The sequence below is a fragment of the Dromiciops gliroides genome, chromosome 4, assembly GCF_019393635.1.
Source record: "Dromiciops gliroides isolate mDroGli1 chromosome 4, mDroGli1.pri, whole genome shotgun sequence".
Lineage (NCBI taxonomy): Eukaryota > Metazoa > Chordata > Mammalia > Microbiotheria > Microbiotheriidae > Dromiciops > Dromiciops gliroides.
The window spans coordinates 343200564-343218257 of record NC_057864.1 but is presented as its reverse complement, the minus strand read 5'-3'; the positions used below and the strand labels follow the sequence as shown (position 1 = coordinate 343218257).

General features: G+C 37.0%; 1 protein-coding gene across 1 annotated transcript in view; it reads left to right on the top strand.

Annotated features, from left to right (window-relative positions):
• LAMA4 (laminin subunit alpha 4) overlaps positions 1–17694 on the top strand; it is a 199818-nt gene that overhangs the window by 63729 nt on the left and 118395 nt on the right. The window contains exons 3-4 of the mRNA XM_044003053.1: positions 9100–9224; positions 17080–17160. Of these exons, the coding sequence (XP_043858988.1) occupies positions 9100–9224; positions 17080–17160 (206 nt within the window). The remainder of the gene's footprint in view (positions 1–9099; positions 9225–17079; positions 17161–17694) is intronic.

Genomic DNA, 17694 nt, shown 5'->3' with positions numbered 1-17694 from the left:
CTAGAACAGTGAATAAATGAAATAACAAGCTTCCGTTGAACAATTTTCTCTGTTAATACAAGTCAACACATGCTCTGGAATTTATATAATCTTAAAAACTTGAGCATTGAGAGGCTGTCACTTGCACAGGACCTCACTTAAATAACTGAAGCAAGATTTGAACTCAGGTCTTTCTGACACCAATTTCAGCACTCTCTTCCTTATGTCATACTGTCTCTCCATAGCACACCTGGCTTTCAGGAAAGTGTTTGACAAAATCTCTCATGATAGTTTTTATGGGACAGAGAGTTGTAGAAATGATAAATAGAAAGAAGGATTCAGACTCAGTTGAATGTCTAGACCCAAAGGGTAGTCAATGCCAATGTCAACTTGGAGAGAGATCTCTAAGAGAGTGCTCAAGGCCTCTCAATTTGGTTTTGTATCTTTTAACATGTTTATTAATGACTTAAATGAAGGCATAGGTGGTACATTTATCAGTTTCACAGATAAGACAATCAGAATACATATCTAAAATGCTATCACCTGCCTAGAATAATGGGATATAATATAATCATATTTTATCCAATGAGAAAAGTTATTCCCTCTCCAGCCTGTCATGGTCTACATTTGGACTCTTGTGATTAGATGTAGAAACTACATTTTGGAATGGAAATTGACAAGTTTGGGAATATCCAGAGCAAGTTGACTGGGATGATGGGAGGATTAACAATTGTGCCACATGATTGGGGATGTTAAACCTTTGGAAAAGAAAATTGAAAGAGACACGGTAGTTGCCTTTAAGTGCATGAGGGCATGCCACATGGAAGAAGAATTAGATTTGTTTTGATCAACCCATAAGACAAATCTAGGAGTAATGGGTAGAAGCACCAGAGAAGTCAAATTGAGTTTTACATGAAGAAAAACTGCCTAACAATATGGGCTTTACAAAAAGTAGAATGGGTTGACTGAAGAAACCATTTCACCAGAGGGCCTCAGGTGATGACTAGATTACCTCTAGGGAATATTATAGAATAGATTTCTGTTTCAGATATGAGTTGTATTGGCTGGCCTTTGAAGCCCCTTTCAATTCAAAGATTCTATATGGAATGAGAAATTTTAAATCAGTCTAAAAGCAATTTTGCATTAAATTGGGATAGTTTTCAAAAGGCAATTTTATATAAGTGATTGTGTGTATGATAATAAGGAGAGATATACTTCCTTGGATTTCCTTGTGTATCCCTGTCCATGTTATAAGTCCTTTTTCCTGCAAATGTGTTAGAGAAACATAAAGAAATGCCTGCATTCCAAGTGAAATGAAAAATGAATGAAATGAAAAGTAAAGTATAATGAAAAGTAAGTATAAAGCTTCAGAAATCAAAAGTATCAACATCAGCTTCTCAGAAAAACTTTCAAAATGCCTCAAAATATTCAAGTCAGTTTCAAAACTACCTCCCCCACGCCAACCCCCAGTATATGTCTTTCACTTTGGGGAAGCTAAGTCTTCTGTTACATTACATTCTGATGAATGTTTTATTAGTCTCAAAGTCTAATTAAAACACTATTCAGTAAAACCAAAGATTCTCCATCTCTAATTTCTTCAGACACCAGCATTTAGTTTATGGCTTCCCAAGTCTTCAACATTATTTGTACAGTAGAAATCGACCCACATGAAGTCTCTGCCAGACTAAGCGTACACAATCAGTAAATCAGCACACTCATTTGGGATCTGAGAACAAGAAGAAATTGCTTCTCTTTCCTATTTTACGTGAAATTGTAAAATTGGTAGATAGATCAGCTTGCATAATCCTTTCATTCAAATTGAACAGTTGTTCAATCTACTGCAAATGAGGGAAAAGAGGCTTAATTCAACAGGAGCTAAAGTAATAAAACAGTATTTACATGAGCATTTCATGATAAAGGGGCTTTAAGGACATATGAAACAGTGGGGTTCCCTCTCACTCTCCTATAATGCCAACCAAATAAACTGGTACAGAACATGTATAATCAGCTCATTGCACAATAAAACACCTCCTGGCAATGAGTTTGGGTCACTTTTCCATTACAATGTGACAAAATCAACTGTGGCATAAAACTACAAACCCAGTGCATTTTGGTGACCTGGTGCTGGGGACAAAGAAGAATTGATATAACCACTAGGTTTTGCTTTCTTAACTGTGGTCATAGTAGTTTTCCAACAAGTGAAGCCTTGCTCTTGAATCAAGAATGGATGCTAATTGGTATTCATAGCTGAATCAATGCTTTACATCAGATGAATGAATCCATTCATTTCCCATATAAAGATAATTTGTGCTTAAATGTTTCCATGCATCAAGACCACTCCCTTCTCTGTCTTTATACACATATATGAAAGAAAGGCAATTCTTTCTATCAAGGCAGATCAGCAATTGTTCTGAAACTTGTGGTCTCAGAGTCAAGTCAATAAGCTTTTATTAAGCACCTACTATGTGATCAGGCACTCTGCCAAGCCCTGAGGATACAAAGATACAGTCATTGTTCTCAAGGAGCTCATATTCTAATAGAAGAGACATGTAAACAGCAATGTACAGGGCAGCCAGTGGCACAGTGGATAAAACACCAAGTGTGAAGTCAGGAGTACTCCTCTTCATGAGTTCAAATCTGGCCTCAAATACTAGCTGTGTGACTCTGGGCAAGTCACTTAACCCCATTTGCCTCAGTTTCCTCATCTGCAAGAGGAGGAAATGGCAAAACACTCCAGTATCTCTGCCAAGAAAATCCCAAATGGGGTCACAAAGTGTCAGACACAACCGAAAATGACTGAACAACCCATACACACACATCCCCATAGATATTTACACATATATATGTGTGTGTATATTAAATAACACATATGTTATATAAAAATATACATACATAATACATATCAATGTATATACACATGTGCATGCACATGTGTGTGTATGTATATGTACCTGACAAACTTGAGGCAATCTAAAAAGCAATGCACTAGCATTGAGGAAGACCAGGAAAAGTGTCTTGCAGAAGGTAGACTTTGAGCTATGACTTGAAGGAAGACAGGAGGCAGAGACAATGAGGGAAAAATTCCAACCATGAGAGTTACATAAGGTATGAACAAGTTAAATGACTTGTCCACAGTCCATCAGCCAGTATTTAAGACTTGAACCTAGATCTTTCTGAATCTGAGGACAGCTCTCTACCCACTAAGCCACAATACCTCTCTACATATATTTCCCTTAATCATCTTCTAAAGTCATTTAAGCAAATCTAATTTTTACCAAATCTTGTTTCTGTAAGTATTATGGAAAAAAAAAAAACAACAGCACCAAAAACAAAAGAAATAGTATGGTTCATTCAGCATCTATACTCCGCAGTTTTGTTTTTTCTTGGATTTGGAGATCCTCTTGTTTTTTTCTATTTTGAGGTTTTTCATCAGTGCTCTGATTTTTTCTCTTATAACATGACTAATGCAGAAATAGGATTAATGTTATTATGTGTATATATATGTGTGTGTGTGTGTGTGTGTATATATATATATATATATATATATATATATATATAAAACCTATATCAGATTACCTGCTGTCTAGGGGAGGGGGAAGGGAGGGGAGGGAGGGAGAAAAATCTGAAATTGTAAAGCTTGTATAAACAAAAGATGAGAACTATCTTTACATGTAACGGGAAAAAAAAATACTTTATTAATTAAAAAAAAAAGAACATATCACCAGAAAAAAAAAAAAGATGGACCAGTAAAGGCAAGGGATACCACATGGATGTATAGAACTTTGTGTCCCCATTTTTCAGATGAGGAAAGTGAGGCATGTTAAAGTCCTCTGACCAGAGTCCCATAGCTGGTAATTGTCTGAGGCTGGATCCTTTATGGAAGATTTGCGAATGGACATTGAGAAGGATGGGAAAGAATAGCTTTTTTATCTGCCCTGCTGGAAGGAATGTCTGTATCAATAGATTCTGGATTTAACAAAGCATAGAAAAGAAGAAAAGAATTGCAGTTCAGTTCAATTTGATAGAACAAGCATTTATTAAACACCTGCTGTATGCTTGGTACTGTGAAAACATCCAATAGCAAGGATTTTGTTTTTGTTTTAAAGGAGGAACCCCCAGGAGATGTTTTATTACAATAAAATGGCAATAAAAATGTTAAATTGCAATAAGATTTTATTACAATAAAAAAGTATTATGGCATTTTTCATGTTTAAGCAACAAGATGGTTGAGGACCTCGGCAGGAAAAAATCATTGCAGAGTAAAAGCCTACAATCTCCTAAGAGGCATAGATACCTCTTAGGAAATCTCATAATGGGAATTTTAGGGAAATGCAGCAGATGAGAGAAGTGTTTGTACTTTGTGAAAATTAGAAAGGTTGCAAGAGACTTGGTGATTCTACCCTTGAGGGTAATTGTTCCACGTGACTGCCAGGGCAGACTTGGAAGGGTGCCAAGGAATCCACAAACATCCATCAAGCAATAAGGGGCTGTAACAGGGTATTGGCTTAGTCTTGCCACTTAATAGGTACTTCAAGCATGAAGAATGACCTTACAGCTTACAACTGGTACATTTTCTCTTACACAGATGGGCTTCGTCTGTCCAGCAACAATGGAGACAAATTCAGGACACTTTTACAAACAGCCTTGAAGTCCTGTCTGTAGCTCAGCTTCATGGAGGGAACCTAATTCAGGCAGCATTCAACAATCGAGTAACACAGAAAAAAAAATTTTTTTCAGCACCAACTACATGTAAAATACTGAACTAGGCACCCAGAGTAAACACAACAGTCCCTGACCTCAAGGAACTTAAATTCTACTAGGGAGACATCAGGTGCACAAGAATAAATAAATATAAATTGGTATCATGATGGACAGAGTATTGTTAACCAAGGCCACAACTATGAAGAAGTCATCAGTTAAGTAGCAAAAGAGCCAGCAAAGACCAGTGTGAAGGAAGCCAAGGAGGTGAGGTTTGTTTACAGTCTCAAAAGCTACAGAAAGGTCTAGGAGGATAAGATGCAAGAAGGAAGTCATTGGATTTAGAATTTAAGATACATTTCAGTTGAGTGGCAAGGTTAGAAGTTAGATTGTAAGGCTGAGAAATAATTGGGTGGTGAGAAAGTCAGGTCTAGGATATAGTCATCAATTTTGACCTTTGGGTATAACTCTTTTTCTCATTTGCTCAGAAAACTGAACAAATACAGTTTTTATTTTATTAAAGGAAAGGGGTGAAGCAACACAAGATTTCATTCTTTTCCAAATTTCCTTTTTGTTTTTCTTTTTAAAAATTATTATTCCAAACAGACACTGAGAAAGAGCATTTCCATATACACAACAGGACACAAAGAAAGGTATTCTGTATAAAACTGCAAATCTTGTTTAAAAAAGAAAATCTATAAAATAAATTCGACATATTACTTTTTAAACTGCCCTGCTGATCTATACTTCCTTACAAAATGCCTTCTGTTTTCATTTATATATTTAAAAAACGCATTGGTAATTGATAGTAATGCAGAAAAGGTACATTTACAATAGACATCTCTTTTTTGTATTACTAGTGCTGATTCCCCCTCCTCAAATAAAAATCAAGAGAAATAAACTATAACAAATAAGCATAAGGAACCAAAACAAATCCACACAGTGGCTGTGTTGAAATATATATATATATATATATATATATATATATATCTGCACCTTGTGTCCATCACCTCTCTGTCACAGGTCATCTAGAAGACTTTGTTGGTTATCCTATTAATCAGAATTCTCAAGTCTTTCAAAACTGTTTTTCTTTACATTGTTGCCATCCTTTTATAAATTGTTCTGCCCCCTCCTTTAGTTTAAAAAAAAATGATCAAGTTCTTTTAAATATACCTAATCGATAGGGTTCATTCTTTTTTTTTTTTTTAAGTGAGGCAATTGGGGTTAAGTGACTTGCCCAGGGTCACACAGCTAGTAAGTGTCTGAGGCTGGATTTGAACTCAGTTACTCCTGACTCCAGGGCCAGTGCTCTATCCACTGCACAACCTAACTGCCCCTAGGGTTCATTCTTAAACCCTCTGATAACATAACTCTCACCAAGGGCTGGCTACAGGTTGAACTTATGTTAAATGTTTGTTTGTTTTGTTTTGTTTTTTAGTGAGGCAATTGGGGTTAAGTGACTTGCCCAGGGTCACACAGCTAGTAAGTGTTAAGTGTATGAGGCGGGATTTGAACTCAGGTACTCCTGACTCCAGGGCCGGTGCTCTATCCACTGCGCCATCTAGCTGCCCCTTATGTTAAATGTTAAAGAAATAATTAAATATCCACTGTGTACTCCATAGTAATGACTAACATTCCAGAGGTGTGTTTTATTTGACCAATGTATTGATCTTCATTTTAAACCCAGATCAATTAGAGGGGAACAAGCAAATTAATAAATCCTGGGACATCTCTTATGCTTAGATGTTACTGAGGGAAATAGAAGTCTACCTTTCAGATTTGTTTTTGGGCAGGGCAATGAGGGTTAAGTGACTTGCCCTGGGTCACACAGCTAGTAAGTGTCAAGTGTCTGAGGTAAGATTTGAACTCAGGTCCTCCTGAATCCATATCCTCCTAACTCCAGAGACAGTGATCTTTTTTTAAGAGATATGATGTCGGCCCTTATATTTTTCAGATAGGTCAGGGTGGTTTGTTCTGGGGTCCCTGAGACTGGAGAGGGAGTGTAGCCAGGCCTCAGAACCAGCTGATCTCATTAGGGAGCCCCAGACTCCCACTACATGCTGTGGGCTAGCTCCTGCAGGTAGCTGTGGAGTCAGGCAGGTGCCAGAGACAGGAAGAGGCTGCTAGAAATGTGCACGTCAAACTTCTCCTCTTGCAGTGAGGATGAGCCCCAGCCTGGGTCATCTGATGGCCACCTAGCTGCCCCATATGCCCTTTTTCTTAGCTATCCCACTGGAGCAATGCAGCCCCTTCCTCTTCCTCTCCAGTTACCTTGGTCTATATCTTGCCACCGGACCCAGATGGCTTTGGAGGAGAGAGTGAGGCTGGTGACTTTGCACAGCCCAGCCTCATTTAAATCCAATTTATGGCAAGTCATGACATCACCCCAATGTCATGGTCCTCTTGGAGAATGAAGGACAAACAACAATTATTGTTTTTGTTAACATTCTCCTCATGCTGGACTTAAAGCACTTTATACCTTTCCTATACATTTATCATGTCCTAATTTATAGTACATCTTTCTGTGCACATTATAATACTCCAGCTAGATTGATAGATTTTTGACGATGGGCTCTGTATATTCAGTACCCTTGTACCTTTCCCAATACTTAATACAGTTCACAACACGTAGAAGATACTTAGTATGTAAGGTTGAGCATCCTAATGATCCACATGGGCAAAGGAGGCTATATTTAGCTATTTTCCTATTTCAAAAGCTTTTTTGCATTCAGAAGAAGAAACAATCTAACAAACCAGTAATGTGCCTCTTCTCCTAGCTTCCCTATTCTTTATCTTCTAATCCCTTCTATCATAGATATTGTTGATCCTCTAATCTATCTATGTTTAGAATCATAGAATTAGATCATAAATCATAGAGAGAATTAACATTCATCTACTCCAATATGTTGGCATTGAGCCAGAGAAATAGAATAGCTTGCCCAAGGTCATATATCAGGTATTTAGTGGCAGAGCTAAAATTTGAACCACAGTCTTCTAACTCCTAATCCATTTTCCACTGTCATATGTGCAGTTTTCTTTTGACGCCATTTTCATGTCAGGCAAACAGGCTGAACCTTTTGGTATATCCAGAGCTAAAATTCATTCTTGTCACCATCCTGAATTTTAAGTACTGATCCATTTGGTAATGTGTTCCTGCCTCCAAATCATACTTGTATTTGGAGCTAGCAAAGCATCTTTGAAACTAATACAGTGCACTTAATATAACTAACATTTATAACTAACATTTATATAGTGTTGCTATGTATCAGGCACTGTCCTAAGTATTTTATTACTATTATCTCATTTGAGCCTCACAAAAACACTGGGGACTAGCTGCTATTATTATCCCCTTTTCACAGTTAAGAAAACTGAGGCAAAGAGAAGGTTAAGTGACTTGCCCAAGGTCCCACAGCTAGTGTCTGACTGAGGCCAGATTTGAACACAGATATTCCTGACTCCAGACCCAGCACTATATTCATTGCACCATTTTCATCCATCTATCTCTATCGATCTATCAATAGTGCTATTGTTCTATCATTCTATCCATCTATTCATCTATCTATCTATCCATCTATCTATCTATCTATCTATTTATCAATCTATCTATCTATCTATGATGACTGGAGCTGAAAGTACAGTATCTACTTACAGGCCCTATCCCACTATTGATCAGCATGGGAATTTAGAACAGTTCCATTTCTTACCTGGACCAGTTCATTCCTCCTTAGGCAACCTGGTTCCTCCCTTCCACCCTCAACTCCAATGGAACCACCATATTGATGCCAGACTAAGTGCAGGCACTCTAAAGTCTTAGCCCACTGTAATTCAGAATTCTCAGTCTCAAATGATCTACCAACCTCAGCCTCCCCAGTCTCAGGAATTATAAGCATGCATCAACATACCAGACTTTATTATATACTTAAACATAAAAAATAGCAAACTGTACTTAATATACACTTGCAGTTTCATTTTTTAAAAATTGTATTAGAGGGGGCGGCTAGGCGGCGCAGTGGATAAAGCACCGGCCCTGGATTCAGGAGTACCTGAGTTCAAATCCAGCCTCAGACACTTGACATTTACTAGCCGTGTGACCCTGGGCAAGTCACTTAAGCTCCGTTGCCCTTAAAAAAAATTGTATTAGGGACTCTCGATTTTCAAGTGCCCCATTCCTATAGTATTGCCTTAGTCTCATAAATCATATTATTAACATACCCTTGCTCCAAACTTTAATTGTCCAAAATGGTTTCCTTTCTTCTTACTGTATTAATTACATTAATAACACTCACTATTGAATCTAGCAACATCTTGGCAGAGCCAGACCTGGCAACCATTATACTTGGCACTATTCTTTGGTTCCTTGATATGGGCCAGTAGAACATTTCTTTTATTCTGGTCTTTGTCTCTCTTTTCTTTTTTATATAGAATTGCCAACAGAACACCACTGGAGAGCACTGTGAAAAGTGTCCTGATGGCTACATTGGAGATGTCAGCAGAGGAGCTCCTAGATCCTGCCAACCATGCCCTTGCCCCTTGCCCCACATGGCCAAGTAAGTTTGATACAAATGCCATCCTTTTATGTTTGTGTTTTTCCTCCCGCTCCTTCCCTTCATTCCTTTGATGCATAGCTATAGAGAGGTGATTTTTTTTCCCTACAGCCAAAAGGTGACTTGTTCTCACACCCAAAGGAAGAAAATCAGAATGTTTTCCCCTTCCGTTCTTTTTCTCTTAATTAAAAACTAGAATTTCATTTAACCTGACTGCTTCTGATCATTCCATCAGTTTCCCTGATGCTTCTAGCCTACCCCAAAAGAGGAAAATATTTGAGCAGCTCCTATCTGTCTTTCAAAAAGTAGCAGTTCCTTAAAGTCAACTTTGTATTTATCATATCTAGTGATAATAATACATGGAGAAACAGATGGTGACAAGAGGGAAAGTTACCGTGTTTTTTTTTTATTTTCACATAAACTGTACCTCCTCATTTTTTATTCTCTTGCTGCTTTGCCTATGTTTTCTCACTGAATGATTATCCAGGTTGTGCACTTGAGCATAGCTCTCAGCCATGTCAGATGGATCACTTGTCTGCTCTCTGGAGAGGGAGCATGGCATGGAGATTAGGAATCAGGAAGACTGAAATTCAAATTCCACCTCAGGCACTTACTAACTCTGTGAACAGACCTAGCAGTAGCATGGATTTCACACAGTTGTTGTGAATATTAAATGAGATAGTGTATGTAAATTGCTTTGCAAACTTAAGTAGCTATTTTAATGCAAGATAGTATTTTTATTATTACGTGAATGCAGCTTTCCTGTCATATTACAGTTGTTGGGTTAAATGTGTTCTATCCAACATTCTAATGATTCCAGGTTTCACTCACCATTTCATTATATAAGGGCTCTTATTGCAACATCTACATTTTTTTTTAAATGATTTTTCAGACCTTGAGCTGTTAGGCAGATTCTCTAGGTGGGCAGAGGGGGAAAAGATGAATTAAAATAATAGCCTTTGGGGGTACCTTCTAATTATATTATTCTGTCACTGCATTTTCCCTTATGTGAATGACAAAAATTTCCTGTCTGAATTACCTAACACTAATTTGTTGGGAGATGAGGTACTCACAATCTCATTCCCCATGCATCTTCTCCTTCATCATTATTTTTAAATTGCTATTGCAAAAGTTATTCTCAATTTCAAGCCAGGATTCCCAGTGCCTTAGGCTCAGAGTAAGCTAAGGCTCCTCTGAAAGCTATGTTAACACTTTCAAGCTACTAAAGCAGTGACTGTCTAGAAATAGTTACATACTAATTACTCCACAAATTCTCCTGGTGCCAAACATCTATTTTTTTTTTCTTTATGTGTATGGGTTGGGTTTTTTTGTTTTTGTTTTTGTTTCTGTTTTTGTTTTTGTGGGGCATTAAGTGTTAGGTGACTTGCCCAGGGTCACACAGCTAGTAAGTGTCAAGTGTTTGAGGCCGTATTTGAACTCAGGTCCTCCTGAATCTAGGGCCCGTGCTTTATCCACTGCGCCACTTAGCTGCCCCCTATGTGTATGGATTGTGACCAAGAAATAGCCAAGACACCAGGAGAATTTGCCTAGATGGATATCAGTTCACAGATATAAGTGCTTGAATAGTCTGTAAGTGGAGAGAAGGTGCTGTGGAGGTAGAATCCCCAATACTTGGAAACTGATTGGATAGATGAAGGGAGTGATACTGGGGAGCTGAGGATAATGCAGAGTTTGCAAACCTGAGTGAATGTAAGAATGGTGGTGACCTAAACAAAAAGAAGGTAGTTTAGAAGAAGGCTGTAATTAGAAAATAGATAATAACTTATTGGGGGAGGAAAGAGAATCAGAGGAAAGGTAGATTATCCATGTAGCAAGAGGAAGTGGTAACAGCTGGATCATGGGAATAACGCTAAAGGAGACCTTAAAGGTCATTAAGTCCATTTTATAGATGAAACTGGAGAAGGAAATTACAAGCCACTCCAATATATTTGCCAAGAAAACTCCAAATGGGGTCATGAAGAGTCAGACACAACTGAACTGACTCAACAACAACAAAATGGAAGGAAGCACACATTTGGATGAGATCACAGATACCCTGAAGTACTGGAAGTCATGATTTCCCCTGATCTAGCCACATTCTCCCATCTGGTCCTACCATCAACTATACTTAAATTCATATTAGGATGTAATCTGTGACCTAGACTTTATTAACACTGCATCCTGGGCTATTTAAAGAACAAACTTCTGATACTAATTAAATCAGGAGCCTAATTTTTTTTCTATTTCTTTCACTTTTCTTTTACATTCACAGTTCAAGTGACTCAGAAGCTATAGTTCCCTCAGAAAATTATCATGGCATGGTGAAAAGAAGCCTAAACTGAGAGTTCAGAGACCCAGGTTTTAAGGGATTTGACTGTTGTTTTTAATTGGTTCCACCAATAGTAGCATAGTGAAGAGTTGGCTTCAGAGCCAAGAAGACTTGAGTTCAGTTCTTACTTCCAACGTATATTGACTGTGTCATGCTTGGCATGTTACTTAACCTCTCAGTGTTTTAGGTCACAATTTGAGACTGTAAGTTGAAGGGAAGGTACCAACATTTATGTGTAGGAGGCAGTTTCCTGATCTAGGAATTTTCTATAACAATGAAGTCATAAGTCCAGTACCTACTTCTAACCATTAACAAATTTAATGATCTTGAAGAAATCTCTAAATTTCTTTGGGTCTCCATTTTTTTTCTGCAAAATTTGAAGGAGTAGAAGAGCGGCAGGGAAAGATAGGACAAGGCATTGGTCCACAAGTCACTAGAGGATGCCCATTGCCCTTCCAACTTTAATGGTCTGTGATTTTGTAATACTATGATCTTATTCAAACATGAAGGTATCAAAGACTTGAATACATATATTCGGAATTTGAATCCCTTGTACAAATGACCATTCTGAAAAGCAAAGAATATAATAGTTGAAATATTTTTTAAACAAGAATGAAAAAAAAACAAGTCTGTTTCTCTTGTAAAATCCCCAAAGAGCTTCCAAGAGCATGCAACTCCAGTTGGCTCTAAGGAAGCAGCATGAGACTAAGGATTCACTGAGAAATGATCCCAGGAGTTTTATTTCTATTGCCAACAAAAAACAACTTACCCTAAAATTTAACATAAATAGTGCTGACTACAACATGAAGTGAGCCATGCTGTAGCAGAGCCTCCAAAGGACTTCAGCCATTGGCTACACAGTTTTTCCTAAGGATTGTCTGCATAGATTTAATATATTTATTTGGGCCCTGGCCAGACATTCAACCCTTTCTTCCCAGTCACTGGGAAATGTGGCAACAGTTCCAATGAAGGGAAACATCATCTGTTAGGAACCTTGAGTTGCAGCGGCAGAAGAACAAGAAAGGATCAGCTTAAGGTATATTTCTCTAGACACTAGCAGATGTTTCAGTGCAAAGAGTGAGCAGTTGTATTGTCTTCCAAAAGGAATTATTCAGGAGGCTTTTGATTTACTCCATGTTCTGTACTCTAAAAGTGTTTCTCAAAGTAGGCTCAATAATTCAAACCAACAAAATAAAGGGAGAAAATAAATAAATAAATAAAAGCAAAGAAGGGTAATTTGCTCAAAATGTTTTTAGCAAACTGTTACAGAAGATAAATTATCTGCATTGCCTTTCCCAGAGAACCACATATTGTTTTCTGAGTGGTTTTATAAACGTCTCCAAACAAGTCCATTTGCTTTCTTCCAAATAGCATTAGCTGAGAGGTACTGGTATATGCAGGAACATGAGAGCATGATGGCCAAATTCCACTGCTTGTACAGTATCAGAGCCAGAAGTAATTTAAAAGTCTTTAAAACATTCACCTTTGCTCTCTTTGTGTGGATGGTTTCATGTGTAGAGGCCAAATCTTACGAATGTAGAAATGTAACACTCAATTTTCCTTGCCTCAATAATCAGAAGACAGTTATGTGTTCTCTTCTTACCCAAACATTCCTAATATTTTCCATCTCACTTTTAAATTATTTTTGCCTGAAGGGAATTAGGAATTTATAATAGTAAAGAGAGGAGGTATAAAAGACTAGAATCTCTTAGCCTGGGAATTCTATTGGTCTACTACTTACTATATGACTTTCAGAAACTTATCCACCCCCTACCTTTTCACTCATAACTGTACAATAGAATAACAAAGAGACTCAATACCTAGTAAACACTGACTTTTATAATCAACAGTCAACATTCAACATTTACTGTGTCCACAAAGTACATGGCAGTATACTAGATGCTATCAAATCCATAGTACTTAAGATGTATATGCTCATCTGCTTTGAGAAACTTAATATCTAGGGCAGAGACAAAATGGAAAAGCCTAAATATAGTTCTCCCTCAATTATCTGCATTAGAGAAAGGTAGCTGTAATTCAGATAATACAAAACAGTAAACAATGGGGAAAGATTGCATTTAGATTGAGAATGCATTTTTGTGCTTAGATTGAATACGACCATGTAACATCATTTGTGAAATGAAAGGGTTAGACTTGATGACCTCTGACGTCTCTTCAAGCTCTAAATTTATAATATGGATATAACACCAGTAGTTGTGGGTAATTGTGGATGGTTTGGGGTAACACTTAAGGAAGATATAGTGAGCTAAATGTCCATCCTTTCTTCCCTACCCTTTTTTCTCTAGACATTTAATCACTAGCTCTATGGTATAAATATTAGTTCATTTTTAATCTATGGACAATAAGATGGTCCTTCACCTCTACAGTCTCCTCCTCGGCTACTTTATGGAATTTCTATTAATCAAAATAGTAGTAGTATAATCATAATAGCTCTAAGCCCCCAGTTACAAAATTCATAATATTTAGACAGAGGTTTGGCTCTCTTCCCTAATTAAAAGTTATGTCTGTCCCTGGCCATGTTATGATCTGAGACAACCAGAATATTTGGGTAAAGAATCAAGCAGAATATGTTCATGTCTGTTAATTCCAGGAGGGGAAGCTGGAGAAAGAGAAGACCTTTCCTTGGAACTTCTCTCAGTCTTTAAGGAATATATACAACCCATTGCTTCAGCCAAAGTCTTCTGTTCTGAGATACCTCCAGGGACCAATACCCCTCCATGATCTCTCTCTTCTATTTCAAATACCAGTGCTACTTTTTTTTTCTTTCTCATTTATCTTGTTGTTCCTGTCCCATCAATTTATTCTGGCTCAACTCAACTTATTCTAAGAGGAAGGGGCTGCTGTTAAGATATTTATACCACCTTCCCTATCCCCACCTCAATCTGTCTCTCACAGATTATGTGTATCTCTTTAAGAACTCCTGGCTATGGCTCAACTCTAACTTTAGGCTCAAAGGTTTTAATAGTCCCACAACACTGTCAAGATTAAGAATGAAGTGCTTATCCCTCCGCACTATACATCCCAAGATGCTAGTCAGTTCTCAAAGTTAGTATAGTGTTAGTACACTAACATTCTATGATCCTATTATGATCTGAGAATTCACAATTCTTCAAGCAAAGTAATGAAGAGCTGTGTAGAACTAAGCAATTAACCATATTAATCTTCCCTGGTTAAATTAGTCCCCTGATCCCTAATGAGAGTTAGAAATAATGAGCACCATTTCTTTTTTAAAATGTACTTTTTATTCTTTTTTTTTTTACATTGCTGTCACTTTTAAATAACTAATCCTGACCCCTATGCAGAACCCTACTTCGTAATAAAGAAGAAGAGAAACAAAATGAACTAAAACATTGGGCATAATTTACAATGTATGCATCATTTGGCATGGATAATCTATCACCTCTGCATAGAACTCTGAATCTAAGGTTCTAAATTAATCAGAATTCCTTCAACATTCCTTCTTTTACATTATTGAAGTCAGTTTTACTTTGTTTTAAGAAGTTTTCTTACTCCACTCTGAATCAATTCGTGTAAATCTCAAATTTCTCTGAATCATCCTACATATCCTTTCTTATTACCCAAGATTATTCCATTATATTCATGTAGTACAGTATGTTAAACCATTCCCCAATTATGGGCACCCACTTGACTTTACTACAGTCGCCACCATCATCATCATCACCACCACCATTAATAATAAAAATAATAATAGAATCACTACTGGGGGCAGCTAGATGGCGCAGTGGTTAAAGCGCTGGCCCTGGATTCAGGAGTACCTGAGTTCAAATCCAGCCTCAGACACTTAACACTTACTAGCTGTGTGACCCTGGGCAAGTCACTTAACACCCATTGCCCCGCAAAAAAAAAAAAAAGAAAAGAAAAGAAAAAAAAAAGAATCACTACTGAAACTGATTGAAATCACTCATCCAAGAAAAAGTTACTTTTTCTCTGTTTGCAAAATTCACAGGGAAATTGGGATTATTGTGGTGGCAAATTAATATTGATCTTAACACACAAAGAAAGAGAACTTTCCATATAGGGATTGTATATAAAACTGTGAATCTCTGCAAAATACAGCTTACTTAAATTTTTCTATATAAATTCAACATGTTACTTTCAAAGCTATCCCCCCAAACCTCCCCCAAATAATAATAATAATAACAATAACAATATAACACAACCCTTGGAACAAATAAACATAATTGAACAAGACTAATACATACATTTGCTAGATCCAAAATATATATCACACTCTGCTTGCTCCTTAATCCCATCACCCCTCTATAAAGAGGTAGGAAGTATGCTTCATTATTGGTCCTCTAGAGACAGAACTGGTCATTGAATTGAATTTGTCTTTCCAAGTTATTTTCCTTTACACTAGTGTTGTTGCTGTAGAAATTGTTCTCCTGGCTCTGTTCACATCTCTCTCTCCATCTGTTCAGGCAAGACTTTTTAGGTTTCTGTGAAACTATTCCTTTCATTATTTCTTATGGCACAATAATATTCCATTATGTTCATATATCATAATTTATTTAGCGACTCCCCAACAGATAGGTAACCCCTTTGTTTCTAATTCTTTAGTACAACAAAAATAGCTGCTATTTTAGTACAAAATGTTTTTTAAACTTTTTTGTACAAAATATTTTTGCACATTTTTTTCTTCCCCTCTTTGATCTGTTTGAGTTTTAGGACTAAGAGTTGTATGGCAGGGTCAAAGGATATGCACAGTTTAGTGACTTTTGGGGGATCGTTCCAAACTGCTTTCTAGAATTGCTGAAGCAATTCACAGTTCCAACAAGAGTGAGCCAGAGAGACTGTCTTCCCACTGCCCCTACAACAATTGTCATTTCCTTTTTTATCATCTGTTGGATTAATCTAACAGATGTGAGGTTGAACCTCAGGGTTGTTTAAATTTGCATTTCTCTAACTATTAATGATTTAGAACAGTTTTATATGGTTACTGATCTCTTAGATTTCTTCATTTCAGAACTGTCTGTTCATATTCTTTGGCCATTTATCTACAAGGGAACAACTGTCATTCTTATATATTTGAATCAATTCCTTATATATCTTTATCAAAGAAAGTATTATCAGAGACATTTATCAGAGAAACTTGCTGCCAAGTGTTTTCTTTTTAAATTCCTTCTCTTGAGTACAAGGACTTTCATTTTTTTTGCATTGCTGGTGTCTGCATGGGGCATGGCACATTGTAATTGCTTAATAAATGTTTCATTGTTGATTCAAGCTCCTAATGAGTCAGGGCATAATATATATGGAAGAGGTCTTCCAATTCTTAAAGTATGCATAAGTGCTCATTTCAATTAATAATATAAGAATAAACTAATTTATTTTTTTGGTCAACAAAGGACTTGCTCACCTATAGAAGGTGAAAAAAAAAGTGAAAACTTGATAGCAAGATTTCCTGGAAATAATTTGCAATAAAGATAATAAAAAATAAAGATGTCTTTCCATTTATATTTTTTCTGATTCTCTCTTCTTAAATTCTAGTTTTGCAGTGTCCTGCTATAGGAAAAGTGGGGTGGTACGGTGCATTTGTAAAGAAAAATATGCCGGACCCAACTGTGAAAGGTGAGTTAAGAATTTTTGTAGTTCTATTTTTCTTCACCATTATATATTTCAGCTTTTCTAAACAGTAATGAGAATGGTTGTGTGTTTGTTCTAAATAACAATAAGCTTTCCTCTGAGAAGCATTAGAGTTTAGTGGATGGACAGCTACCATTGAAGCCAGGGTTCAGATTCTACTTTGGACATATATAGGCTGTGCAATCCTAGCCAGTCACTTAATGTCTCAGCAATCTTAACAACTCTGAGATTTACATTGAAGTGAAGGTGCCAACCTTTGTTGATAGAAGAACTCTCCTTACCCAAGAGTTCCCCATATCAATAGAATCAAAGGCCCAGACACTCTGCTTATCCCAGAGAATATATGCATTTTACATCAGGCCACAGACTGGGGTGAGAAATGAGTTGACTACCTTCTTTCTTGAAATGTAACTGAATTCTCATAAAGGTTTAATGATCCTCTATCATTCATCATCATGCTGCTTCCTTCTTTGGAGCTATCTATGTATATTTATGGGCAATGAGGTAGTACAGTGGATA